Raw genomic sequence first — 27,375 nt, forward strand, 5'->3', positions numbered from 1 at the left:
AAAACTTAAACATTGCTTTTCTGGGTGGAGTGAGTTGCTCTTCATCTCAAACTTGATTGGTTGTTACGATTTTATTCGTCTGGAAATCCGACAGGATCTTAGATCAGTCGTCCACCATATTGGGAGGTAATCCCCACTCTGACCTGTAGGGGGCTCCAATTTGTTTTCCAAACAGATGTTTCTGTGGACTCTGTCCTGAATAACAATCTTACTTTAGATTAGTTTTTTTTGTTTTGCGTTTTACCTCAAGTTGCCTTCCACAACCTGCCAGCTATTGTTTTTAAGTTATGCATCCCAGCTGAGATGATATCCTAATTTGTGGCTCTCTAGGAAAAGGAGTTTGAATATGCATGATGCACGTCTTCAAATAAAACACACCAGCAGTCCCTTAAGAAATGAATAATTAATGCTGAAATGAATTATGCAGCCACATGACCAGGAGTTGTCTAGCATAAACCAATTAAGTGTCATGGTTGGTTCAATCTCTGGTTACCTTTGCAGAAATAAGAATAAACTGTTTGGAGGGTTGGTGAAACTGTAGAAGAGTAAACAATGGAAAACTTAGTTGCACAAACAGAAGTAAGAGATAGTGTGAAACAAAAATTTGAGGAAAAAAAAGTAAAATAATAAGTGGTTATGTGATTTTTATTTTTTTTTAAATGGAATACTAAATATGTTTTATTGAAGATTGAGCATCAGTTTGTTTAGTTTAGTTTTTTTTTTTTTTTTTTTACAAGCACTGCTAATCCACCTCATTTGCTTTTGCAGCTCTTCTTTAAATATCTGTCTGATTGTTTGGTTAGAAAGTCGGGCAGAGAGTTTTTAGATATGATTCTTTTTCATTATGATTGATGGAAGAGATGGTTTGAATTTCCTCCTCTCTAATGTCTTCTTGTGACAGTAAAAAGCAAATACTTATTCATGTCCAAACTCATCAATACTTTAAACATTTCTTGACTTTATCTGGTTCAGGTGTGGCTATTTCTGATGTAAAAATATGCAGGACAGCCTCGCATGTCAATGTTAAATGTATTTTTATAGCACATTTTCAACGACTCAAACTGCACAAAGTGCTTCACAAATCAAATACAAACAAGGAATATGGTCCAGTTTTGTAACATATAATAACAAGAAAGAAAAGATCAATTAAAAGACATGCACATTTTTCATTAAATAATACAAATCTAAATTGATAATCTAGTTTTGATGACAAAAAGTTTGAAAAATACGGTATTTTTATGTCTTTATGTTGCATAGGTAGCTTTTTTTGGTTTCAGTCAGAGGCCTTTTCAGATTCGTTGTAAGCCTGACTGCTACTGCATCGCCATCTACGAGTCTTTGAAAACTCTTGGATGATTTACATTTAATGTTCCTTAATAAATAGCGTTTTTGAACTTTTCATCTTAAAAAATAATAATTTATCAAAGGATGCTGAGGCCGACTCTGAACGACCAATCCAGGGGATACCTGACTGGATTAAATAAGCTGAAATATTGTAATTTAGCCAACTAAAAAAGAATACAAAAACGCTGATTCTTGTTGCCATGGATACAGCTTTTGTTCTCTGCCGGTTAACTGGCAACGATCCCACAACAAGAAAACAGACGGAGGATAAGTTTCAAGATGACGCCCCTCCCCTGTGGTTGAATTGTTCCCCATATTACCAGCTCATAGATCCAGTTACGTCTCCAGTGGCTCCCAGCATCCCGGATCCACTTAGACCAGACCGGAACGCCTGCAGGTAAACATGGCGGCGAGCCCACGGATAACTGCGCGTCTTCCTCCGACCAAAACCGTCACCGTCTACCGGAATGGAGACGCTTTCTATCCCGGGAAAAAAGTAGTGATGAATCCCCGGCATCTGTCAACTTTCGACAACTTTATGAACACTTTAACCAGACACATGGAGGCTCCGTTCGGCGCCGTCAGGCGGCTGTACACACCCACGAAGGGCCACAGTGTGCAGGAGCTGGATCAGCTGAAGCATGGGGGCTCCTATGTTGCAGCGGGGAAAGAACCATTCAAGGTCCTGAAGTAAGTAAACTGGGATTCAGTTAGAGGGATTCATAATAACCAGAATAGTAACTAGTTGCTTTTAACTTTTTAGTTTAAAAAAGGAGCAAATTCACACCAGAAAACGTAGAAATCTTTATATTAATCTTAGAAACTCAGACATTTTTCAAAAGTAAAACGTTTCTGAGGTTTCAAACGCAGAAGTTTCCATGTTGTTGTTTTTTTTCTTGAGATTTTCTGGGGGGTTTTCTTGCAAGTTTTCTCCTTTTCAGACTCAGAAATTTTCTAGAAGAAAAAACAAGAACATTTCAGAGATTCATTTCAAATTTTCAGTTGTTTTTCTGGCAATTTTTCACTTTTTTCCATAAAATTTCTGAGATGAATAATAATAATAAAAAAAAAATCTAATTTTTTTTCCAACAAATTTTTGACTTTTCAGACCCAGAAATTTCCTAAATTTTTTATATAGCAAATTTCAGAGATTAATCTAAAAATTTCAGAGTTTTTTGGAAGAAATTGATCTTTTTTTTTTATTTTGAAATGCCTGAATACGCTGCCATAAAACAGGGATTTAGTTGGAATGATTAGTAAAAACCAGAGATGGGTGGTAGTTACATTTACTCAGTGACATCAACTTGAGTAACTTTGTGAAGAAAAATCATTTTTATTTTTATTATGCGTTTCACTTTTACTTGAGTAATTTTATTATAAAGGTATTGCTACTCTTCCTTGAGTTAAATCTCTGGAGACTCTACCTGCTGCTTCACTGAATGAAGAACAAGTTAGTTATAACCACGAATTCACCAGATCTGAGCTGCATTCACACACCTACAGAAAACACAAGTCCAGAAAGTAATGTTAATATAATTATTAGCTATTTTTAAGAACAATTTAATGTAATTATTTAACTATTAATGTAATTTGTCTTCACTATATTAATTAAAACAGGCAATTATTAGGTGTTTACATTTCCATGTTGGATGCTGGGTTTGAGTCAATATTTGTATTTTTTCCCAGCTACTGTGGGATAGCCACCATAGAGCCGCAGAAAAGGAAAAACAATCTGGTAAGAACAAATTATACACTTTTGTTCAGTTGAATGATCATGCTGTATCATCATGTAAAACAGTTTTCATAAAGCTTCTGCCATATTTTGAAGTATTACAGTCAAATTAAATGTGGACTAATAAGTTTAAGTGTTTTTAGTTTGTTATGTTTCTTAGCACTTGGACAGCTTGGTGGTGCACAGATGAGCCTGTAGAAATAAGGCAGACTGGTTTTAATGCAACAATGAGGTTTGACAGAGGTAGTAGGTTTAAATCCAACAACTAAAAATAAAAATCCAAATTCTGTGTTCCTAACCTTCCACTCATTTACATTAAACTCACACAAAGATGAGAAAAAAAGCTAGTTGTTGTGTCTACACATAAAGAAATTGTAGTGTTTTATCTTGATGCATTTAATGAACCTAAAAAAATAGGATATTTCATTATGTGACCCTGATTTTCTTTTGCACAGATTAAACCTGTACCTCACACCAGAGTAGTTGCTTCGGCTCGCTGGAGGAAAATCAGGGATGGAACTTGCACAATAAAGTGAGTATTGATGTGAGGACTGGTTCCAGAGTCCTCCCAGTACAGTGTCTGGAATCGTATTTCAGGGGTTTTTGTTTTACAGTGTCTTCAGCAACGGAGAGCTGCGGATTCCTCCGGCTCGGGTCCGGATCCCAAAGCACACTCTTAAAAGCTGGGACCGTGTTTTATCCATGGTGACGCACAAAGTGGAACTCCGCACTGGGGCCGTTTACAAGTAAAATCAATCACTGTGACTTAACTGAGTGTGAAGAGAGTCAAGAGACACGATTTCTTTTTGTTGTTACTGCATTATGACTTTTGTTCTATTAAAAAGTTGACTGAGGTGCTCAACATGTTCCTGCAACACAATTTGAAGACTGTTTGGTAAAGTCAGTGAAGCTCACTTGATAATTTCTCAGTATTAGTTTTTCTACATTTTTCTGTTTTATTAATTCAAACAAAATCCACCCTTCACAAAAACAAGCTTCCATTAAATACATCTGCTAATATTTCTCTGGCTCTTTTCTTTACCTACCTGAGTTTACTCATATTTCTTCCATCAGAGGTGTTTATACCTTTTGCAAAAATATTTGAGTGATAACCTTGTATGGATTTGAAAAGAAAAAGAAAATAATTGACAACAATTAAACACCAGGAATCTGTGAAGACAACCGGAGAAAACGGGGCAGGATTGTAAGGTTCAGATTTGAATACTTTTTGCTTCACAAATCTCTCAAGGCTGTGATTATTTACATTGTTAGTGTACCTCTTCCTCTTTTTTTCTTCCACTTAACTTTTCACTAAAAGGTTTGGATCAGATTTGATGACTCGTGTTTGAGACTCTAGTCACTAAAATAAGAATGACTGCCTTTAAATTGGCAAAATTAGTCAACTAGTGTCTTATTGTTGGACCTGAAGGTTAAAACTGGTGTGAATTGTGATATATAATTCATTTATTTACCTTTTTTTAAACTTTCCAGGCTTTGCCGGTTAGACGGACGTCCTGTCAGCTGTTCTGCTGAACTGGAGAACAACCAGCATTATGTGGCAGTTGGACCTGAAAAGTTCAAACCTCTCCCATATGAACGGTGAGTCCTCTGCTGAAATTTAGTGAAGAAAAAATGATTCAACTGAAGGAGAAGAGACGTGTTGTCCTTGTGGAGACGCACCAATCAGATTCTCCCTGGCCGATATCAACGACATCGTATGATGTTCTATGTGGTCTGGGATTAGTTTTCAGTTTCACAACAAGTAATCTGAAAGTCTCAAAGCAAAACACAAACAAAAGTTTAAAATGACCTAGTTAAAGTCAAGAGATCCCTTAGGCATAATCTTACACAGGCTGCTTGTGATCAAAAACTTTCCAACATGGCTAAATGAAAATAATTCTGCACAGATGATTGGATAATAAAATTGGTTGGTCATCAGAAACACTTTTGTTTAAAAAAAAAAAATATATATATATATATATATATATATATATATATATATATACAGTACAGACCAAAAGTTTGGACACACCTTTTAATTCAATGAGTTTCCTTTATTTTCATGACTATTGACATTGTAGATTCACACTGAAGGCATCAAAACTATGAATAACATGTGGAAATATGCACTAAACAAAAAAGTGTAAAACAACTGAAAATAGCCCTTATATTCTAGTTTCTTCAAAGTACCAACCTTTTGCTGTGATTACTGCTTTGCACACACTCTGCATTTTCTTGATGAGCTTCAAGAGGTCGTCACCTGAAATGGTTTTCACTTCATAGGTCAACCTGCCCTGTCTGGTTAATAAGGGGGATTTCTTGCCTTATAAATAGTCATGAAAATAAAGAAAACCCATTGAATTAGAAGGTGTGTCCAAACTTTTGGTCTGTACTGTATATAAAAGAAACACTATAACAATTACTGTCCAGTACGTCCATTAAGAATGTTGAAGCATTTATAGAAATAGATTGATTTAATGAATAGTACAATGCAGAAACACAAAATCATGCCAAACATTTTTTGTCTAGGTATCTTAGTCCATTTGAAATAAGACAAAGCTAACTTCCACTAACATTAAGAAATTAATGACTTAAACAAGCTTCTACATCTTGCTGAAAAGTTACTTTTAGTTAATTTTTCCATTATACAAAGAGATCCAGACAAAAATCTAGACTGAAAATACTTGGTAAGATTTAGTGTTTTTGCAGTGTATGAAATAATTTTAATTTATGAGTCCGAAATAGTCAGATTCTGATTTCTTGGTGCTTCTTCAGTCTTTTGCCAACAAATTGATAGGGGTTGTTTTTCCATAACTGTATCTGAAAAAAAACCCAGCAACACTATATTATAGATTTGTTGTGAAAAGAAGAGTAACGGTTTTCCTTTTGCCCCTGCAGCAAAGCTCTCCTGCTATCTGCTCGAAACAAAAGACCTGTAAATAATACGGTGAGTACTCCCACTTCAAAGTCGACTCCAGTTTGCCGTCAGGTTGTTCGCTTTCTCATAAAACGTGAAACCGATACAGTCTTCCCCCCACGTCTGCCTTCAGTTTATTGCTGTAACACCTTGGTAAAAATCACAACCCTTTGCACACAAAGCATTTCAATTAACATTTCCCACTTGTGCGCGACTTCTTGTGGGGGCGCGATTTGTTATGAAACAGAACTATCATCAATCACTGTCTGCAAGAAGCATCGAGTTACCATCGCTTGGCACTTTGATGGGTAATCCCCAAAAGAGACAGGCTGGTCCACTTGATCAAGTGCGGTGAGCCTTGGATCATACTGCAGGCAGCGGTGGGACTTTGCTTGCTGGGGGGGAGAAAAAAAAATCCCATTCGAAACTAGAACCAGGACAATTTGTTTTGTGATTAAGTAGGCAGTGAAATGTTTTGAATCCATATGAGCATTTGCTCTGCTGTGGGCCAGAAAAGAACACCAAATCAGACGTTGAAGAGGAAAACATGCCCAGTCAGCAGGTTTCGGCGCACAAGGCCCCTCCTTCCTGTGAGAGACGCGTCTGACATCTGATTTTTCTAACCATGAAAGATGGCAAGGCTGTTGCAGGTGCCAATTTTATTAGATGGAGAAAAATACCCCTTGCCCTTATCTGTAGCAGTACCTTCTGTTGAATGGCTTTCTGTTCAGATATATGGATTGATATTAGCGTTGTATTAGAATGAGCTGAAGTGTAGACGCTGTAGTAAGATCTCTTCATCATGTTGCAACCGTCCAAGCAGAAAATAATCAATGAAAACAACTTTGTCATCAAAATAAAGTCATAAAATAACCTAGAGCTCAAAGTGAAGTTGCTGCTGTTCCACCTGTTGCCAGTAGGTGGAGACAGAGACAGATCTATGGCTGTGATTTCACTGGAGCAACACTCAGCAGGCATGGTGCTGCTGCAGTTTCCTTCTCTCTGTGTCTCATGAATCTGCAAGCTTGAGCTGCTGGGTTAATAAGAATCTTCCATAGGGGAAAAATGCATGCAGCAAAAATGACTTGCTCGCCCCTGATCTGTCACTTGTTTAGCTTGCTGATTACACAGCCCTTTATAGGGTCACATCTATCGTTAATTTCACTTTGACCTCACAAAACAACAGCAGTCTGGCTGGAAATGCCAGTAAAAGCCTCCCTTAAACATGCTCACTGGGGCTGTGTTAAATGTAACCTTGCAGCCTGGAGAAGCCGTCTGTCCTGCTCTGACTATCTCTGCAGGAATGATGGGCGTTTGGTCCGGACACTGGAACGTTAATTTTCAAAAGGCCAACATGTTTCACTTGACTTGAATGAGTGGAGATGTGAAGTAAAAGGATTTGGGTACAAAAGAGAGAGAAATGTAGACAGAGAGCAGAGAATAACATCAGGTTTTCACCCTACTGGTCAGACTTGGCTTTAAAACTGATGTTAAATAGTAAATTGGCCAAATCACAACACATTTTCCCAGTAATTATTACGATAAACAATAATGTTATTGTTTTGAGACCATTTTAAGTACTATATTGATAATAGAATAATAATACAAGTTAAACTAATTAATTTAGCAAAGAATACAAAACACTGAAATTTGTAATATTTGGAAGATTTTCAGAATATTAAAAGTAAAACACAATAAGAGTTTGTAAAAATCACTGAAAAGTTCATCTATTACGTCACTTTGATTTTCTCTTGATAGCTTTCAAATAATAATAATTGCAGTAAAACATGTAAAAACAGTTTGAAATGGTTTCAAAAAACAGTAATTAAAAACCAAAACCATTAATAAAATGGGTTGACGATAAAAACTCATCAGAATTGAAATTATTGAGTTCATTTTAATTTATCAATTCATGCGCTAATTGATAAATTGCTTATTGCAACGGCAGCAGCTCACTGCGGTCATGTAGACGTGGTGAAGACAACATGCTGAAGTTCAACGTGAGCATCAGAAAGGGGAAGAAAGCTTTCTGATGCTTTCTTCACCGTGTTCAAACTCCCATGTTCAGGGAGTTTGAACACAGTGACAGATGGGATGCTGATCTACTGGAAACTTCTCACTAAATCATCTCAGATTTACACAGAATGGTCTGAAAAGAGAGAAAATCCAGTGTTCAGTTGTGTAGAAACCAATGCCTTGTTGATGTCAGAAGTCAGGAAAATGTGGAGATAAATTTCTGAATGTACAACAGGCTGAACCTTGAAGCAGGTGGGCTACAACAGCAGAAAACCACACTGGGAGCCACTGCTGTCAGCTAACCGCAGAAAGCTAGAGCTAGCATGCGTACAAATCCATCACAACTGGACAGTAAGAGACTCAAACATCTGATGAGTTGATATCAGTTGCAACATTCAGATGAGAAGGTCAATATTTGGCATAAACATCATGAAAGTACGGATCCCTCCTGTTCAGGCATTAGTGATGATGTCACTCTTTGCCCTCTAGTACCAACTAAGCACAGTTTAAACATCAAACACCAGAGTGATGCTGGTTTCCAGAAGAGTGTTCCCATCTTCTGACTGCGACAGGATGATGTTTCATGTTACGAAGCTCAAACTACAATAAATTTGCTGAACTCCACATGCCTCCACTGTCACTAAAACTCAGTCCAATAGAGCAACGTTGGGATGCGACCAACAGGAGATTCTTCTCATGGTGTTTAGAAAACTCTGACACCTGGTCAGATCTATGCCACCAAGAATTACAGCAGTTTCAAATGCTGCAGAATCCAATCAGGAATCTCTCTGTAGGATGGTGTTCACTAAAGTCCCAAACATCCTGACACTGGTGTCCTGGCCCTTTATGACCACTGTGACATCATCGACTTGGACGTTCACAATGCAAAAATAAATATTTTTAGCATGTTTTTGAAAAAAACATATTTTTTTCAATATTACTTTTTCAAGAACGTGCACCATCAACCATTAATTTCTTTATTCAGTTCAGTTCAAAGGAAATTAAGTCTCTTCAAAGAGTCGTTGTGGACGTTGAGGCTGTAGGCAGGATTGATCTCCAGTCTAGCAACAAACAGCAGAGATGATATTCCGATTAGCAATGTTGGAAAACATTGCTAATCTATCTCATTTGCTTTTGCTGCTCCTCTTTAAAGAGGAATTATTATACAAAGTTCATTTTTTTGTACAGTTTTGGGTCTCTACTGCTTCTAGAAACAGTCCAAGCGCTAAAAAAACATCCAGATGTTTTCTGGCAATAAGGGAAAGTCTTTAGTTGTTTGGAAAAGGAGCCCTTTCAAAAGCCTCATGATTATTGAGTCACAATCTGCTGAGGGTGCTGCCCCTCAACTAGCAACCCAACGTTTTATATAAAACTGCTGTATGTGCTGCACAGTGGTTGCTGCAGTGTTTTGTTGTCAACTTGTCATTCAGAAACTACTGGCTGCATTCTTGTTGGTTGTGCACGTGACTCTAATTCTGTTTTTCAAAGATGTATAGTTGTATAATTGCAGCCATTTGTATAAAGTACGAGTGCAAATATTGAGTAGTGGGGAGCAGTGGGGGCGTGGCCAGCAGGAGATAATTTGCATAAAAGTGACAGAGCCCTAAAATGGCTCACTCTGAATAACATGCAGAACTGAGGAGGTGAAAAACGTAAAGAACGTAACAGGTCGCCTTTAAATCTAACTCTGGCTAGAAAGCCGGGCAGAGAGAAGTTGGAGTCATGGGTATAATCCTTGCCCATTACTTCATGCAGTAGTAATCATAATATACCTGAAGCATGTTGTAAAAATAATCCGCAGAGGTTTCCCGACTGTCCAGACTTTCTGTCATCGGCGACACTTTACTGCTGCTCCCCATTCCTTGGCTCCTGGCGGATGATCTCAGCGGTGAGGGGAAGCAGCGCTTCCCTGAGGGAAGCGGTGCCTCCTCGCTGCTGCCAGCATGTCTGCTAACTGTGAAGCAGCCTGGGAGTGGCTCCCACCGATCCCACAGCCAACACGGCTGGAGGCCGGTCAGCCCGATTGTTTGGGACCTCCGTTATCCCCCGGCTATCAGATCACCCTGTCCTCTCGTTGACTCCTGTTCTCTGCTACTTGAGAGGGCCACAGATTGCTTTCTGCTCTGCCCTCCCAGAGACCCTGTTTGTACTAAGTCTGGTACAGGCTGGGGCCTCCTGATACACAACGTCGTCTGCTCCCACCGGACCCGGAGCTGCAGATATGTAACCCAGAAGAGAGGCCGCATGACCTCAGCTTTTCCACCGCCGTGCCTCCACTTGTGCGTCTGCTTTCCCAGATCTGCTCTGCGTTTTTTTCCCCTTCCCAGCGCTCTCCCTGAGTGATGAGCCCTGATTCAGTGTTGATATAAATGGTATCTATTTACATCTCATCACCAGGCTGTCAGAAAGCAAAACAAGCTGTTCCATATTTGATTGGCCAGATGTGATTTGACTCGGAGCTTCATGGTGACGTTGTCTCACGTTAGTCGGTGAGGAGCTGAGGTTGGAAACCCGGACGGTTCTCTGATCTCCTGTTATAGGGTTCTTAGAGTCTGAACTTGCCAAGGATTCAGTTTTAGCACTTTCCCAAGCCCACTATGCTGTGCTCGATGGGAAAAAAGTGACTTATTTAGGGAAGGGGAGTTAGAGGGTGTGGGGGTCGAGTTGGAGGGTCAGGATGAAGTGTGTGGGCGTGTTTGTGTGTGTGTGTGTCTGAGGGAGGTGGAAGCTTAGGGATACAACAACTTTTTTAGACATGCTATATTATCAAAATATCAGATATATAAGCTAGTGACCAAACTAAGGTTCCCTTGTTGTAGTGAATATGAAAAATGGCTCCTCTTACCCCAAACCCCCCCACTGCAAACCTACAGCATGAACTGTATTTCAACTCTTCTTCACTAAATACACCAAGCAAACCTCAATCTTCTTTTTGTTGTTCTACTTCTCTTCCTGAGTCCACTAACGGCTGCAGGAATTCAAAGGAATATCAACAGACGTTGCCTCCGCATTAAAGCAGGCAAACAAGTGAAGAAGCAACTGGGCTATTCCCCAGACTCCATGTTAGTGAGCTTGCAAACAGCAGAGCCAGGAGTGTATTCTGGTGGAGATCAGTGCAGCGTCCCCTGAGCCAGCTCAGGGACCCCGCTGCTGAAACGCAGAGTTAGCTAGCTCACCGCGTTTCAGTCGGTAAGGGAGACATCCCTCACCTCACTACCTACAGAGGGGAAGAGGAGCCTGCAAGGAGAAAACTGTCTTTTGTGGAAGCATTAATTCAGATGTGTACCCTGCTGTCTGAACATCAGACTGAACTCTCCCTGCTTTTCCTCTCTCACTCCTTCACTCTCCCACTGTGCGGCTCACTCCCAACCCCCTCCTCTCCTTTTCTGTGTTTTGTTTTGCTCTCCCCCTCCATCAATAACCTTCTGCCGTCTGCTGCTGAGGAATAAGTTATTCCGTGCAACTCCCTCCCTTTTCCCTTTAAGCTTGTTTGGATTTTCATTGTTTGATCTGGTTTGATAAATAAGACAAATGCGGTTAGAAATTCACGCCTGCCCCATTCCATCAATAAATGATTTGTTTGCCACACTCCCAGGTGATTGATAGGTCGAGTGTTTGTGATGTATTGAAACCAGAGGAATTCAATAACACTAGAACATGTCAGCTCATGAAACACTAAGGTTAAAGGAAAATGCAAAAAAAACCCAAAACCTAATGTAACTTAAAAATGTTCGTAGTCTAAATAAGTTTTCAGACTGGATTCCCTATTGCATTGTCTAAAAGTTGTTTCCGTCCATCCAGCTAAAAATTGCTCCTTTTGATTTTGCTTCCAATCCTGATTTGGGCCAGTTATTATGTGACTTTCTGCTGGTAAATATCACTTTTTGGAGTCACAGTAACATATTTCTATTCCGTTGACTATTAGTAAAAAATAAAAATGTGTTGGTTGTCCAAGGGAGTATAAATCGGTTTGCTTGTCGGTACGAATCTATAAAGCGTCCATACAGGATTATTTCTACATCATTTTTAAAGTTGAATATTTAACAACCAGAACTGCAAAGAGACAAAATAACGCTAAATATGTTTTAACTCAGTTGTGGGCACATCTCTGCTAATTTTTATGAGTAGTGTCGATGCTGACTTTGAAAACATTTAGCACACTTACCTTCCCCTAAATTATTTTTCAGGAGAAACTTTAAAACATTAATTTACTTGGCTGTTTCGTAAACATTCAGTAAGTGTTGAAGTTTTGGTTATTGGCTGTTTTCAAGTAGTCAGGCGTTGGTATTCATGGTGAAGATGATCTGCGCAGCAGTTTGTTCTGTATCCAGAATGATTCGCTGTCGTGTTGCTGACACATGGTGGATATCAACATGGTTGGATTTAGCACTTTAGCATTAGCTTATGCTAAATACCATATTAGCATTAGCAGAACTGTTTATGACAATTCTGCTAGCACAACTAGCTTCTTTGTTAGTGTTGTTACGTTTCACAGAAAAATCCACAAATAGGAGAAAAGGTTCAGTTTTAATAAAATACAATGAAACAGCTGTTTAAAAAAAAAGAAAATGAAACATTTTTAGAAATAATTTCATTTTGAGAGAGCTGAATTGCTGAATCATAGAATCAGGCTAACCAGCTCAAGTAGGCAGGGGAGCAAAGCGTCTTTCTTGTTTTTTTACTTTATAATTAAGAGCTTTGTGCTGCTACGCTGTTCCTCCAAGCTCTAGAAGCCCAGAGACATTTTTATGGCTATTTCAAGATGACCAAGCATGAAAATGGCCCACAGGTCTGTTTGTCCTGTCAAAATTTAGCCTAAACAAAAAATCAGACGTGATGCCAATTTAACCCATTTCATCACATTTAAACCACATGCAGGCATCAATAGATCATCTTTTGTTGGATTTCTTTCCACCCGCTACTTTTCAACCACAATTTCATGTTAGAATGGACGACAATTTCTGATTTACTTTCTGCTATTTTGCCAACAAAATTTCTAAGACAGGTCAGAGGAAATGTGTTTTATTCTGGTCTCATGTTTTCTGCTTTCTGGTCTCTTCGCTGTGTGCTCAGGTATGCGATAGAGAGGACCTTGAGCTCACAGTTGGGGGCAAGATGAAGGAACATGCAGCCAAGACGGAGCGAGTCAAACAGCAGAGGAAGGTGTCCAGAAAACCAGCACGCGTCACAGCAGGAGGTAAGCAGAGATTTTCACTAGCAATGTTTCTCCTAACGCTTTGCTCTCCAGACTCCTCTTCCTCTGTGTTTGTTCCTTCATCACAATCTTCTTCACTATGACTATACTTAAAGAAACCTGCTGCCTTTTGATTACAAATTTATATTATGGGTTTCATTTTTGCACGTGTCCAGATGGCTGTGCATCACTGTACTTTCCTCATCTGGTGTACAGGGAGGACAGAAAAATAAATCCTCTGAATGGTGAAGGAGATTTCTTTGGATTCCCAACCTGATCTGTGGGTCCAAACAGAACATATCTCATTGCTCTTCGAAATTAACACGACTTTTCCAGGTGAATGTTAAATAGAACGAGGCTTCAGACGCTGTTAAGGAAGCTTAAGTCATAGATGAATTCAATCGGCCACCTTATGGGAAATAAATCCAAAAAATTTTGTTCGAGGCATAAAATGCTTTCATTTTCTCAGGTTGCGGCAATTATTATAAAACATTGATAATACCAAGTTGGTTTTAATAAGAAGTAAATATGTTTTTTTCACAATGGTGCAAAAGGAACTAAGTATAACTTCTCATAGTTTAAAGGCTGTGGTTGCCATGGAATTGAAAGAACAGTGTTGTTATAATTTATAAATAATAAAAACACCAATTGCAGAAAGTCACCAAAGTCAAAAGCAGAAGCGTTCATTAAGCAGCTTGTCTAAAATGTTTTACCCAAATTTGATCTTGTTTCATACAGATCCTACAGAGCTGATGATCAAACTTTAACACAGATGTGGAACTTTATTCAACTAAAGGTTTGCAAAACAGTCAGGTAAATTTTAAAGGTTTAGAATCTGCCTAAAAATTAACTTAGGGGAATTTAAGTGTGCTAAACATTTTCAAAGTTAGCAAAGATACTAAAGCGCTAAATGAAAAATGAGCTCTGCTGTTAACAGAACTGCATCTGTTAACCTTTAATTTATGTATTAAAAATTTCCAGTCAAGTTTTCAATGATAAATTAAAACTTGACCATGAGGTCAGGTCAAGAAAACATTGTTACTTAATCCGTGTTATTGTAAATTATATGGATGTCCAATTTTCAAAACCAATTTTGAAAACAAAATAAAATTCCTGATAACACTTCAAATGTATGTAAAGTCAGAAATGTTGGAGATGAAAATAAAGATGCTGTGTTTGTGCAACTGGTCAAAAAAAAAAACTACTGAAAGCAAAAAAAGAAAGTTTGTAAAAACCTTGATGCAGCTGAAGTCTCCCATAGAAAATGATCCCTGGATGCAGGAGAGCAAAGCAGAGCTTCAGTCTGTGGTTCAGCACGGTGAAGGTTGAATGCTGCTGTGGGCCAGGATCCCTCTTTCAGTAAACTGATTCACTGAAGTTATGAAAGGAATAATAAAGTCAGACGTCTTCTAAGGTGTGTTGAACAAAACTTTTTACTGAGTCAGAACAGGAGGCTGGAGTTGATCCAGCAGGACCAGATGAAGGTGGACTGAACAAATAACCAAACAAACATTACAAATCTATAAAGTGCAGTCAATTTCTCAAATGAAGCGCAGTAACAGTTTACGATTTAAAATATAGGCACTGATAGAAGGATTTCATAAACACGAATCTTTACCAAGTATTTTTGGTCTAGTTTCTAGTATAAATATGTCAGCACACTGACATACTTGTTTTTAAGTAAATAATACCTTAATACTGAAAAATTACTCATTCCACTGTCAGATTATTTCAGTTATTACAAGATATTTTTCCCATAACATAAGTGAAATAATCTGCTAGTGGAACTAGAAACTAGAGAATTCATAACTAATTTGATTTAAAATGGTTTAGTTTGTGTGTGTGTGTGTGTGTTTGTGAGTCTGTGTTGTTTCCCTTTTTGTTTGTTGTGTTTTATTTTGAATATTTAAAATGTCTTTCAGTTCGAGGATTACATGTTCTTTACAAAATTACAGTTAGTCTTTGAGAGGGTGAACTTGGTTTTTTATGCTATTATCATTATATTACTTGAAAATTGTGTCAAAACAACAAAATTTTCATTTTTCTCAATTAGTGTTTGTATAATTTACCGTGACAGACGTACTGATCGCTGGTTATGATCTTTAAGGTTTTCCTTTCCATGTTTCCTTGATGTTGATGGTTCTCAACTTTCCTAACAGTTTCTAATAATGCTTTGGACAATGTGCAGCCTAATTTGAGAAGTTTCAATCATCTTTTTAAATGCCAATAATTTGACCTTTCTTAAACAGACAAACATCTTTTCCACACGGTTGCTGCTCATTGCATCAGTCGGTGTTAAATAAAACATAATCACCATGCAGCAGCCATTTGCAGGGTTAAATCCAGGTGGTGCCTTGTTTTTTGGTCAGACAGTTTATAATAATGGGGCCTAAATTCTCTGAAATGTAATGATAGGAAAATGTCCCATTTCCATCAGATAATACCAAAATGGTTTACCATTATCACATAATACCTCGTGTATTTTCCTCCTTATAAACTCCACTACCAGGAGCTAAATTTGGCATTTTGCTCATTACTAATTCACTCCATTAGATCCTTAGAAACACGCGACAGCTCCTTGGTACCATCACCTGGTAAAGGATCAGACACGTCTGCTTCTCTTTCATTCTGTTGTTTTTGTGAATTTAATCTGGAAGCAGATCTAAAAATAATGTTTAAATGAAAAAAAAAAACAACAACAAAAAGGTGCGAGCAGATCTCAGCCTCAAAGTATTGTTCTGTACAGTTTTTAGTCTCATCTCTGTGAATTCTAACAACCGCGGTTATTTATTATTAAAATGAAATCACCCAAGGCAGTTCAGCAGCGTGTTTCATTATTAAAATTACACCCTGGATCAGTTTTCGCAGCTGCTGCCAGAAAAGGAATTTGTTTACAGGAGAAAATCTGTTTAATGTAACAGAATGAGCTAATCTCGACTAAATCGGGAACGCTTCCTGTCTGTGGAAGGATTGTAGACGGGGGGGAAAGATTCACAACGAAGGCCTGTATCCTGGTCCTCTAAATAAATAAATGGCTCACCAGCAGTATTGATCTCCTGCGAAGTTGAGCAGGAGAGGAAAAAGAAAGGAACGGGGCAGAAAGGGATGGAGGGGAGGAAAGGTGACTGCAGAACGAGAGGGCAGACAAGTAATTGTGATTAATCCTTTTTTCCTCAGCCGACAGCGTATTTAATGCAAAAAACAAAAGAAGTGAGGTGGAAGACGCGGCGGAGGTGCAGGAAGACCCCCACCTGAAGGTGGACCTGCCGATTGATCAGGTGAGACATAATCCCACTCAGCCTCCACCTAATGAGCGCTTTAGCATTCAGTTTGCTCTGTTTACCGACATGGGAGTTAGCTCTGATTCCTAAAGACAAAATGTTGGCACAGATATCGGCTCTGTGAAGGAAACGCAGACATGTTGAATTATTCAGCCTGACAGCATGTCAGGAACTGGAAAACTATGTTTTTTAGTTCATGGAGTCAGATGATAATTCATCATTATGACAAGCTGTTTATGTTCGCCCCGCTAAGCTTTACCTTCCTGGGTGAGAACGCCTGACTTGATTTTATGTTTACACTAAGACTCATAAATGCTCCCTACAACACGCTGCATAAACATAAAAACTACAGAAAGTGCAGCTGAGTAAAGGAGTATGACATGCAAGAACTTACCCATTTATTTCTGTTCATATTTTTTCACGTTACAACCATAAACTGTGTATGCTATTGGGATTTCATATGTTAGACCAACGCAAAGTGGTGCATGATGTTAAAGTGGAAGGAAAATGACCCTTGGTTTTTTAAAAAGTGCAGCAAATATTTGAAACAACAGCTGTGTTTCAATAGTTTTTAACAAAAATGTTTTATCAATCTCAGATTATTTATTTCTTTTTAATTAAGTTGCTCCAAAACAGTAGATAAAGACATGCCTAATTCACATTTTCTTTTCTTTTCTGCAACATTTTAAAAGTTACTCAAAATTCGCATCACATTTGGATGGAAACAGGAATCTGAAAATTGATGTTCGCCGATTTCCTCCATCGAATCCCACTGAGTTTGAGCTGTTTTGTAAAGAAGAAAGGTCAAAACATTCATCCTCTAGATCTGCCAAGCTGGTAGAGACACAAACCAGAGTACTGACTCTGTCAGGCTGAATTTAAATGAACACGTTTTAGATTTCAATTTGTAAAAGTTTTGTAAAAGTTTGGAAAGCCACGTGTCATTTTCCTTCCACTTTGCAGTTGTTCTCTACTCACTGCTGGTCTGTTTCTATGTGAGGCACAGTGTGTACCATGGAGGCTCTCATGTTTTCCCCTCTGAGCAGGTTGAAGCGAAAACAGTTGAAGAAGAGCACGAAGCCTCTACCAGCACTGCAAACAGGAAGAGTTCAGACGCCACGCGTCCCAAGAAAACTAAGGCTGCAGGTTACAAGAAACATGTGAGTACTCTTTATAATAAGTTTTATGTAGTTCTGTCTCACATTCAGTTCATTTTCACTTCATTGTTATGTCCAATTTTCTCATTTGCTCTGGAATTAGGTCACAGGAAAATGGCCTAACCAGTAATTATGGTAATCATCATTTTCCTAGTTGCGCTGGGGTCATGCAGACCTGTTCCCAGCAACCACGTTTCCTCTAATGTGTGCATAACCTGTTTATTTTGCCTCAGTGGCTCTCTCTGTATATTATTACCGGCAAATGTATTCTTAAGGACAAGGGAAGTCAGCAGAGTGCACCTCTGACAGGCAGATTAGATTTTGAGAGCTAGATATATTTTTGTTTGCTGAGAGCTTCAGTTGGGTTTTGTACCTTCACAGTGGCTGGAGTCACAGCAAAGGTAGACGCTGATCCTGCTATGCACCTGATTTGTGTCCTTTGTTATGGTTATTGTGCGTGGTCACGGTGATGAAGCGCGGCTGAGCCGAGCATGCAGATGTTTTTGCACAGATCTCTGCTTCCCAGAAATTACACTCATTTAAATACACTTATTTTACCCTAATAATCCTCCAGGGACAGCAGCGGCGCCGCCGCCGCGCCGTGATGGATGCTAACAATAGTTGGGTGATATTACTATTCCCCGCAAATTCATTCAGGTTTGAAAATGAGAAAATATTGAGTCTTATTTAAGCAATCAATAACCTTGAACAGCTCTTTTTAATGAAAACTATAATTTCAAGTAGTGGCAATTACACCGCAGGGGGATGTTTTGGTGAGGTGATGATTTTTGCTGCTGTGTGCACTTTTGCAATAAAGATATTCTGTTTGGGATAATTATTGACTTCTGGGGCCAGTTATGACCCTGGCTAAAGACCTCATCAATACCTTAATTCATCAATTATTACTTTTAGCCTCAGAAGAACGTTGCTGATTTAGACTGACTATGGATTACAGGAAATGACCATCACATGGTAAAAAGTAAAAATAATAATAATAATAATAATCTGTGGACATACTCAGCGACTTTTTGTGATTGTTTCCTTTCCTGGCAGATTTTCCCCCCTCTTTTAGCTAATTGAGATGGACGTAAAGGAGAAGATGGACTAGCTGAGATCCTGAAGACTGTTTTTCGGGAGACACAAGCCTTATATAAACTTATTCTCAAACCTTGAATTGTTTCATATTTTGTCATGTTACAACCACACACTTTTTATCAGGATTTAATCCAACAGACCTTCAAGTAAAAAAATAAACATCCATAAAAGACAAAAAACTAAAAAGTGGCTTTTTTAAGGGGGAAAGTGCAAACAGAGCAAGCAAACGTTTTTCTCCTTTCTTGCTTAAATGAAAGAGGTACAAATCTACAGAGAAATGTTTTTAAAGTAAAATAAAGGGTCATAAAAAAAGAAAAATCAGACTTTTTTCTCAGATTGGTCTTGAATAAAATCAGATTCACACGCAAATCTGATTTTAATCACATTATTAAAATTTAGCTGATACAGCAACAGTTTTCAAATGAAGAGAGACCTAACTCATGTTGTTTTTTTTATTGCTGAATATATCTTTTTCTATACATAAATCTTTTTCAGTTTTCTTCAATCAAGCCCAAAATAATTTAGCAAAGTGGTTGGCTTTTTTTCAATGCAAAACCTTTTTGAAGTTCTGGACCTACAACGATTTACACATTCAATTCCTATACAATTTTATAAATATTTTCACGCCTACTTTACCTTAAACCCTCAATAAAACTTTTTGACCTGCGTTTGGCTTCTGCTACAAAACGTTTGGACACGCCTGCTCTATACAAAGTAGATTTTGAAATAAATATCTTTACTTTTCTTTGGGAATTAATGTCGTCTTACCAGGCAGACCCACAGTAATACTGGTGATATTAAAACTTAACTGGTCCTCTTCATTTGGAGATAAACAGACTTTCGGCGTCTCATCGTCAGCAGCCCCGTCATTTAGAGGCGTGTGAATAATAACGAGGCTTAACTGCAGAGCCATGACTCATTCGTGCAGCTGAGTTCTGACAGATTTCCTCCCACCCCGGCGCTCGTATACGCCCGCAAAATGCCCCCGTACTCTGCATATGCGCATGTATATAGTAGATATTGATGACCAAATTCAATTACATGATTACATTTTCAGCCGGAGCTTTAAATGATTTATTGCGTTGAATTGAAATGCATTTCCAGACAGCACCCCGGCGACGCGCTCGCCGTGCTCGTGATATTGACCCGTGTGGTCCGGGCCAAGTAAAGAATAACGAGATTCAGCGTCTCTGCCAAGCCAAGATGTCCGCCGAGAGTTAGAACGGCCAAATGACGAGCCGGAGCTTGATGCTCATTCATCCAGGCCTTTTCTTATAACCACCTGACGGGTCGTCGCCGGGCGCTCTGGAGGTTTCCTCTGGAGTCGGTTAAAGTGTCGATTGATTTCCTGACGTCTGTCTGTGTTGGAGACGTCGTCCACTTTCAGGAAATGTGAACACGAGTAGATTTGCACCTTGTTGTTGCAACTATCATTTGTTTTGGTTTAACAGTATTGGCTGACCCATCTGCAGTCAGCTAAGCATTTTTCTTAATTAATATTGTTAGAAATGCCAATGAAGCTGGAGATGTCAGATCAATCGTCTTCCCCTTCGTAGGAATTTTGTGAGGAAGAAATCGAAACGTTATTGACCAAGGCATTGATCAATTCCTGCGCGTCCATTTCATTCGTCTTTCCTCTGGTTTTCCTGGCTGCTAATCCCCTGAAGCCTGCATCGTCATGACGATCGGCCTTGCCCGGCCTGCGTCGCCATGGCGAAGGCCGCAGCGTCCCCATGCAAGGTCAGCCATGATCGGCTGCAGACAATGTCAGCGCCTGGATTCCCCACAGAGCCCAGCTCTCCTCTACTCCTCAGTTAGTCCTCATTAATCAGACTAGGGATGCAGGTTATTGATTAATTAGTTAATATAAAGTTGATTGATCAACTAGCAATTCATTGATAATCGATTCCTAGCAAACTTTTGACTTTGGAAACCAGTATTTTTCTACAACATTTCTGAGATTGATCTCAAAATGTCCATGTTTTTTTCTTTCATATTTTTGTCTTTTGGAGCTCAGAAATTTCTGTTTCTTCTAGAATATTCCAGCGTTTTCTGTCTACAGTGGCCCTAACACAGTACTGTAGTAATCACATTCTCACCTTCCAAGCAAATCAGTCATTTTTGACATGGAAGTTGACGCTGCTCAGTCAAGCAGCTCAGCTGAATGAAGCGCTGTTAAGTCGGTAAGAATTTTACCAACTTAAAATCCTTAAGTTTAATATAAACAATAAACTTAGAAATGTATTGTTTATATTTCTAACAGAGCAGCATAAAGTGCATATAGTATCCCAAACCGGACTCTGTTTGGACCGTTTCTCTTTCCTGTTCTGGTATGACTCTGCCATCTTTGTTTCTGTATCAACTAGCTCCGCTTAAATGACCAGCAGCGCCCTCTGTTGGATGGTGGCCAAACTACAACACTGATAGAACGTCTAAGAGGACATTATTAGTTAATCGACTGGAGCAAATTTTAATCTATAAACCATTAAATCAACAATTAATTAGAAGTTGATTAATTGTTTGCATCCCTAAACCGGACGGAGATGTTCTGGAGGAAATAGTTCTGGTTTCCCGTCTGGTTTAGTGCTGAGAGGAGGAAGATGTGTTGCGGTGCGCTGATGCGTTCAGCAGATAGAGATTCAAGGCTGAGCTGCTAGTCAAGTCCCAGTTTCTGTTCCAAGTGAAGTTCTGCTCTTCCGTCTTTGAATTTCAAGAAACATGAGCTTTGTTCCAGATTTACTGCATATGTGGGGAGAGTATTACGAATCTGATATATCACCGAAAGGTGAGAAGGCTGACAGATTTACTGATTAGAGCTGCATATGCATGGAATATGACTAGATGATGATATGAGAATCTGATTTATGTGTTCCAGGAGAGGCAGGAGGAGAAGGAGGCGTCGACCGGGCTCAGAGTACGGTCACGGATGTCCCGCTTTTTCAAGGGTAGGTTCGTCAAAGCATAAAGCCTGGGAGCAGCTCCAGTGGCGGGGCCCGGTTCCCCTCCACAGAGCCTCACGCAGCCATAAAGAGAGCACTAATACTCACAGCGTTACCAGAACCTCCATTCCTCTGCATGTCAGAGGATCTGCAACTACCTCTCAGCATCTGGAGGGTTTACACCGGGCTTTATGGGGACCATCTGTTTGACTCGCACTGCATCCCAATCTCCGATGATTTATCCTCCTGTTAAAGGAACCTGCACATCAAGGTCTGACATATTGACAACCAGGGATATTCCTGAATTACTCCTATTTTCATTGTTTTCTTAAAATTTAAAAATATCTGAGAAAATACAAAAAGTACACAGCAAAACACAAAGTATTACCAAGTATTTTTTTTGTTTAGTTTCTAGTGCAAATATCTTGAGATAACAGCAAACTAACTTATAAGTAACTTTTTAGCAAGATATAGGAGTTTAAGTCAGTAATTCCTTAATATTGATTAAAGAAGTTGTAGTTCCACCTAATAGACTTAGACTTAGACTGACTTTATTGTCATTTTGCATGCACAGGGTGTATACAGAACAAAATTTCGTTGCATACGGCTCAGGACAGTGTTTTGAGCTTTCAATGTTGTGAGGTTACTCCAGAATAAAATAAAATACAGTATAAAATATGAATATAAATCTAAATATAAAATATAAAGTGCAGGACTGACAGTAAAAAGGAAGTTACTTAGCTCTGTACATGTGCAATAGTGGAACTACAACTTCAAAAGTTACTAATATGAGTTAGTTTTGTCTTATTTCAAGTGTACTAAGATATATGCACTAGAAACTTGAAATACTTGATAAGATTTTGTCTTTTTGCAGTGTAAGCATGACAAAAAAAACATTGTATAAACATTTTGGTTTTCACAACAAAAGCGTTTTTCATCTTCATGATTTCTTATGTGTAATAAAGCTGCATGGTCTCTCTTTTATGTAACTGATCTGGAGAGAAGCACATCTGAAGGAAAAACGTAACGTTTGAAGGAAGAACTTTGTATTAATGCAAACTCAATGTTCTGTGCCTTTCAGTCAGTGAGGCCAATTTTATCCCAATTACCTTCAAATCACCGGTTTTCTCTGTCGGACCCACTCTGTGGTTTCCAAGTGTCTCTGAGATCCCCTGTGAGAATACCGGCGGTGTTTAAATGGAGCTGGATGTGAAGCGCTGCAGGCGGTCATCAACGTCTACCCTTCGATCCGACGTCCGCTCTGTTGGCGTGACAACAGGACTCACTGCTTCCTGTTCTGTCCCGCAGATTTCCGTCCCTCTGAGAGTCATGAATGCTATCAAAAAGCTGCAGACAGGAAACGGGCAGGAATTTGTATTAAACATCCCCCAATCATGCTGTTTACATGCTACACATTCCTGATGTTTGTATAAATTGATTGTCTTATTGACACGAGGTTGAGATACTGCCCTGTACTCTCTGGTACTAGTGATGATTTCCCAGCAGAATATCAGTGGGCGGTGTGTGTGTGTCAAATAAATCACTGCATATTATTGCTTGCGGAACCGAGGTTCACATACATACTCATTTTTATCAATATGACGATATATTGTTGCTTTTTGGCTCCTGTAGGGTTTTGCTTCATTCATGTCTATTTTCTACGTGAAACTAGAGACGCATTGATCCAATTTTCTCATTTCCGATACCGATATCTGAGGTTTAGTGTCGGCCGATACCGATTTGATTTAAACCTTTTCATTTTTTAAACACCAACACATAAAAACAACTTTCATTTGTTCAGTCGGTGCAACTAAAAAATAAAATAAATCTTAAACTGAAACTGACAAAAACAGTAGGTTGATCCTTTGGTCAAACGTGAAATAAACTGCAACAAATCTTTCAAATGGTTCATAAGGTACGATGAGGATTTCTAAATATAATGTTTAATAAATAATAAAGCATGACATCGCTCCGAGCACAAAGCATAGAATTATATTGAATAGATCTGCCTTTATGGGTCATTCACATCGTCACTGATATCTGATCTAGGATTGTTTTCAATATCGGGACAGATTCAGATATTAATATTTGATTGGTGCATCTCCACTTGAAATACAATGCTTACACTGCAAAAACACAAAGTATTTTTGTGTAGTTTCTAATGCAAATGTTTTTGTACAATCAAAAAAAGACAAAACTAACTTACAGGTAATTTTCAGCAAGATAGGAGCTTGTTTTAAGTCAGTAATTCCTTAATATTGAGAAAAAAAGAACTAGTTCCACTGGTGGATTATTTCATTTCAAAAATGGGAAAAATATCTTGTTATAGGTGAAATAATCTGCTGGTGGAACTAGTACTTTTTAAGATTAATATTAATGAATTATTGACTTAAAAGGAGCTCATATGTCTTGCTAAGAAACTAGATAAAAATACTTTTGTGTTTTTGCGGTGCAACTGGAAAGTCAGAGCTGAAGTGGAAAGAAATGCAACCTGCTGCCTGCTTGGCATGAAAATACCAATATTTATGTCATATTTCATACCTGGATGAAAACAAAGCTTTGTCTACCCTCAAAGTTTTGGGTCTGTGTTTGTTTCCTACACTTCGCTAGAGGGGCTCTCCGTCAGTAACAGCAATACATTCCCGCTCATTCAGTTTGGCTGAGGTTCTCCTTCAAAAGTTATTGGCAGCAGGTACAATGGCCCTATAATTTATGAGAACTGTTAAGGCCTCTGACAGAAGTTGTAAAGCATCTTGACTGATTGGGTAGATGTGAGATGTGTGCCGTTATGGCATATTGTTGCCCCGTATGCGTGCGCGACATGCAGATAGTTCCGCGACTTCCTCTGTCACAGATAAATTACTCCACACAGTCAAATTAAGTTGTTGTAAATCACCCGGCGGACCCGAGAGCAGTCCCCAGTGACGACCTTTACGCCTCTTTGACTTTAACTCTTATTTATGTTAATCACATCTGTATTATACTGATGGTAGAAAAAAAAAAGCTAGAAATGGAGAGCTTGATATTAAAAAAAGTCTTGATAAGTCTGCAGCTCAGGACTTTGTTTTAAAATGTTCTCTGATCTATTTTCTTTATAATTCTGTCTCATTTCAGGACTAATAAAATTGTGATGCTTTCTGTTTCGGTTGGTGCACTTTTCAATTTAAAAGGTAAGTAGAATATTATTTTTATCAGTTTAATTTTTAGACTAAAATGTTTCACATGTCAGCAGCTCTCATGCATCAAACAGCAGAACTCTGCAAGGTGAAAAATAATCAAAACATTATTTTATTTAATTCAAATAAAAAGTAACTGATATTAAACAGATTCTATTACACAGACTGATGCATTTTAAGTCAAACTCAAATCTGACTTTCCAAGAAATGTAGATTATTAGAGAAGCACCAGTTATCTGCCTGTATTTTAGTTTTTACTTGTTCTTACATTGTTGTTACATTGCATATGCAGTTCTTCCTTTTGTGTATTTAGCTATGACTTCAGTGTTATTCTTTAGTGTTTGGTTTCATCAGATTCTTTGTTTCCTGTTTATTTCATCAGCTGTTCTGCGCTCCTCTCATTAGTTATTCCTGGCTGCCAGTCATCCTCCCTCCCTGTAGTTAAAAACCTCAGTTTTTTTTTACTTCTCCTCTTTGGACCCTCTGCTGTCAATTCTTTGCTCTGAAAGTCCTGGATATTGCTCTCTTTTATTCATAATTCCACATCATTTCACACGCTCCTCCCGTTCCCGCCTCGTAAACATCTTCATTTGAGAGAGAAATGATATTTATGGCCATGTTATGGTTTATACAATCAGGAGGAAGACTGCTGAGCTGACAGTAGTCCAGCAGACGGACACACGGTCAGTGCTGCGTCACATACTGCAGCTGGAGCCAATACACACACACAGATATCCGGACATGGGCTACAAAGTCTTCTGTTTAGATCAAAGTAATTAGAGTACAAATAATCTAATCTAAGGAGGACTGGTTAAGAGGAAGATGAGCGTCAAAAACAAAGATGAGTTAAAGTTAGCTTTTAAAGGGGCAGCATTATGTAAAAATCAACTTTTTTACAGCTTTATAATATTATTCTCTATAATGTGTGTAATCAGTCTATTTATGGTAATACACAAGTTTCTTATTTCAAATTGAATCCTGAAATAAATGAAGTTTTAGATGATACTCTTATATATTGTGCCTGTATTTTATGTTAATCCAACACATTTTTAAACCATTACAGCTTTAAAATCTCTTTAAAAACAGCTTAATGAAAGTATTCATGCTTCAGTACAGATTTGCGTTGTGTGTGTTGGTCTACTACGTTTCCTCCTTAACATTCGTTCTGCTTTATTCTCCCGACAATAAAGTTTTTATCCAGGCAAGGACCAGCTATCATCTGCCACTGATAGTCTTTGGTAGCTACAGTAAAGTTAGTGGAAAATGGACGCTTTTCCCTCTCATTCATCATACACGTGTCATAAGAGGCCTTCGATTGTTCACAGCTCCCAGCAGCGGTAAGCCTCTTTTCCACAGTGAAAAATAATAAGTTCCAAAGGCGGCGTGTGGAAAACGAGCCGCTGTGATGTGGAAGAGGCGCCCGCCTGCCTGCGTGTGTTCCCTGTCGCCCACATCGAGCGCGCCGCCGTCCAGCTACACTTTAGCTTTGATTGTTCTGCGTTGGGCTTTGAACCGCACCTCCACATGAAAGCCAACCTTGTCCACAAAGCGTCCACTGCAGACCGGAGCCGTTGCTTATTTGCTCCAGGCAACATCAGGCCTGGTTTTTATTTTTACAGTTCTTTACCATGCAGTGAAGAGCATTATACATAATTTATCATACAGCACATCTTGTGACAGCACCATGTCTCAGCTCCCTTTTTAATTTAATGCCTGTTCTTTTCTTCTTCATCTGTTGTTGACTGTGGTCAGCGGAACAGCACGTTGGTATGCCAGGGCTTTGATAGCAGCGCTTCCTGTAGCGAGGGCATGGCCACTCAGTGTGCATTCTCTCTGTTGCTTTGTGTTTCCCAGTTTCAGAGTTGCAGACATCGCAGGAGTGCTACAGGCCCGACGTCCTTGTTCTCATCCTTCTCTGGAGGCTGGCTTCTCATCGATGAGACAAAACCATGCTATGAACCAAATAAAAACGTCTCGCCTTTTGACAGCCCCGCTTTGGATATATGGCCTCTTATTTCAGTGAATATATTGCATAATTATGTGCTGTTATGAATATTGCATGCAGCCTCACACTGAGCGCATGGTAAGACGCCTAATTGCAGAGTTTAATTATTTAGGAGCAAAGGTCCTGCGCGGGTTTTGGGAGAGGAACTTTTGATAAATTATTTTTCGTGGTTTTCTGATGAATTATTTCAGCGGGCTTGTGTCTAATCAGCAGGCATAGCGGACTTACTAACTGCTCTTGAGAGGGACTTATCATTCCATGGAGAGGAATTACTATGCTGATTAAATCCACTGAAATCAACTAATAACTTAATGTTATTGGAGTGGATCAGAAAAGAGCCTCTTGCAGCGGCGCAGGCTGGAAGGAGGGCTGCTGCCTCTGACCTGGGGGCACAGTTTTAATATTTTGCCTGTGATGGTAAAGTAGAGCTCATTTTAAACAGTGTCATGCAGCTTTACTCTATAGTGCATAAGAAGCACTGCGAGCAAAAAGTCCACAGAGGTTGACTAAACAAGGAAT

At 38.9% G+C, this 27,375-nt stretch overlaps 1 protein-coding gene and 1 long non-coding RNA gene across 3 annotated transcripts in view; one reads left to right on the forward strand and one right to left on the reverse strand.

Annotated features, from left to right (window-relative positions):
• Window positions 1-1,534: 1,534 nt before the first annotated feature.
• Window positions 1,535-26,851, forward strand: dcdc2c (doublecortin domain containing 2C). 2 transcript variants are annotated; one of them, XM_028001452.1, is made up of 12 exons: window positions 1,535-2,034; window positions 3,031-3,079; window positions 3,532-3,608; window positions 3,691-3,822; window positions 4,568-4,675; window positions 5,975-6,023; window positions 13,083-13,206; window positions 16,381-16,481; window positions 17,531-17,644; window positions 21,612-21,681; window positions 24,790-24,845; window positions 26,706-26,851. In XM_028001452.1, the coding sequence occupies exons 1-11, from the start codon at window positions 1,748-1,750 to the stop codon at window positions 24,804-24,806; spliced, it is 1,128 nt and encodes a 375-aa protein (XP_027857253.1). In that variant the 5' UTR covers window positions 1,535-1,747; the 3' UTR covers window positions 24,807-24,845; window positions 26,706-26,851. The 2 variants fall into 2 exon arrangements, with proteins under 2 accessions (XP_027857253.1, XP_027857254.1); XM_028001453.1 differs by lacking the exons at window positions 21,612-21,681; window positions 24,790-24,845; window positions 26,706-26,851 and adding an exon at window positions 18,695-18,815 and having other exon boundaries at window positions 1,536-2,034.
• LOC114134706 (uncharacterized) overlaps window positions 6,103-27,375 on the reverse strand; it is a 67,769-nt gene continuing 46,496 nt past the window's right edge. The window contains exons 4-7 of the long non-coding RNA XR_003593445.1: window positions 22,785-23,022; window positions 21,784-21,921; window positions 14,439-14,575; window positions 6,103-6,388 (exon numbers count right to left, since the gene is read on the reverse strand). This is a non-coding gene — a long non-coding RNA (uncharacterized LOC114134706). The remainder of the gene's footprint in view (window positions 6,389-14,438; window positions 14,576-21,783; window positions 21,922-22,784; window positions 23,023-27,375) is intronic.

The sequence above is a fragment of the Xiphophorus couchianus genome, chromosome 19 (genome assembly GCF_001444195.1).
Source record: "Xiphophorus couchianus chromosome 19, X_couchianus-1.0, whole genome shotgun sequence".
Classification (NCBI taxonomy): domain Eukaryota; kingdom Metazoa; phylum Chordata; class Actinopteri; order Cyprinodontiformes; family Poeciliidae; genus Xiphophorus; species Xiphophorus couchianus.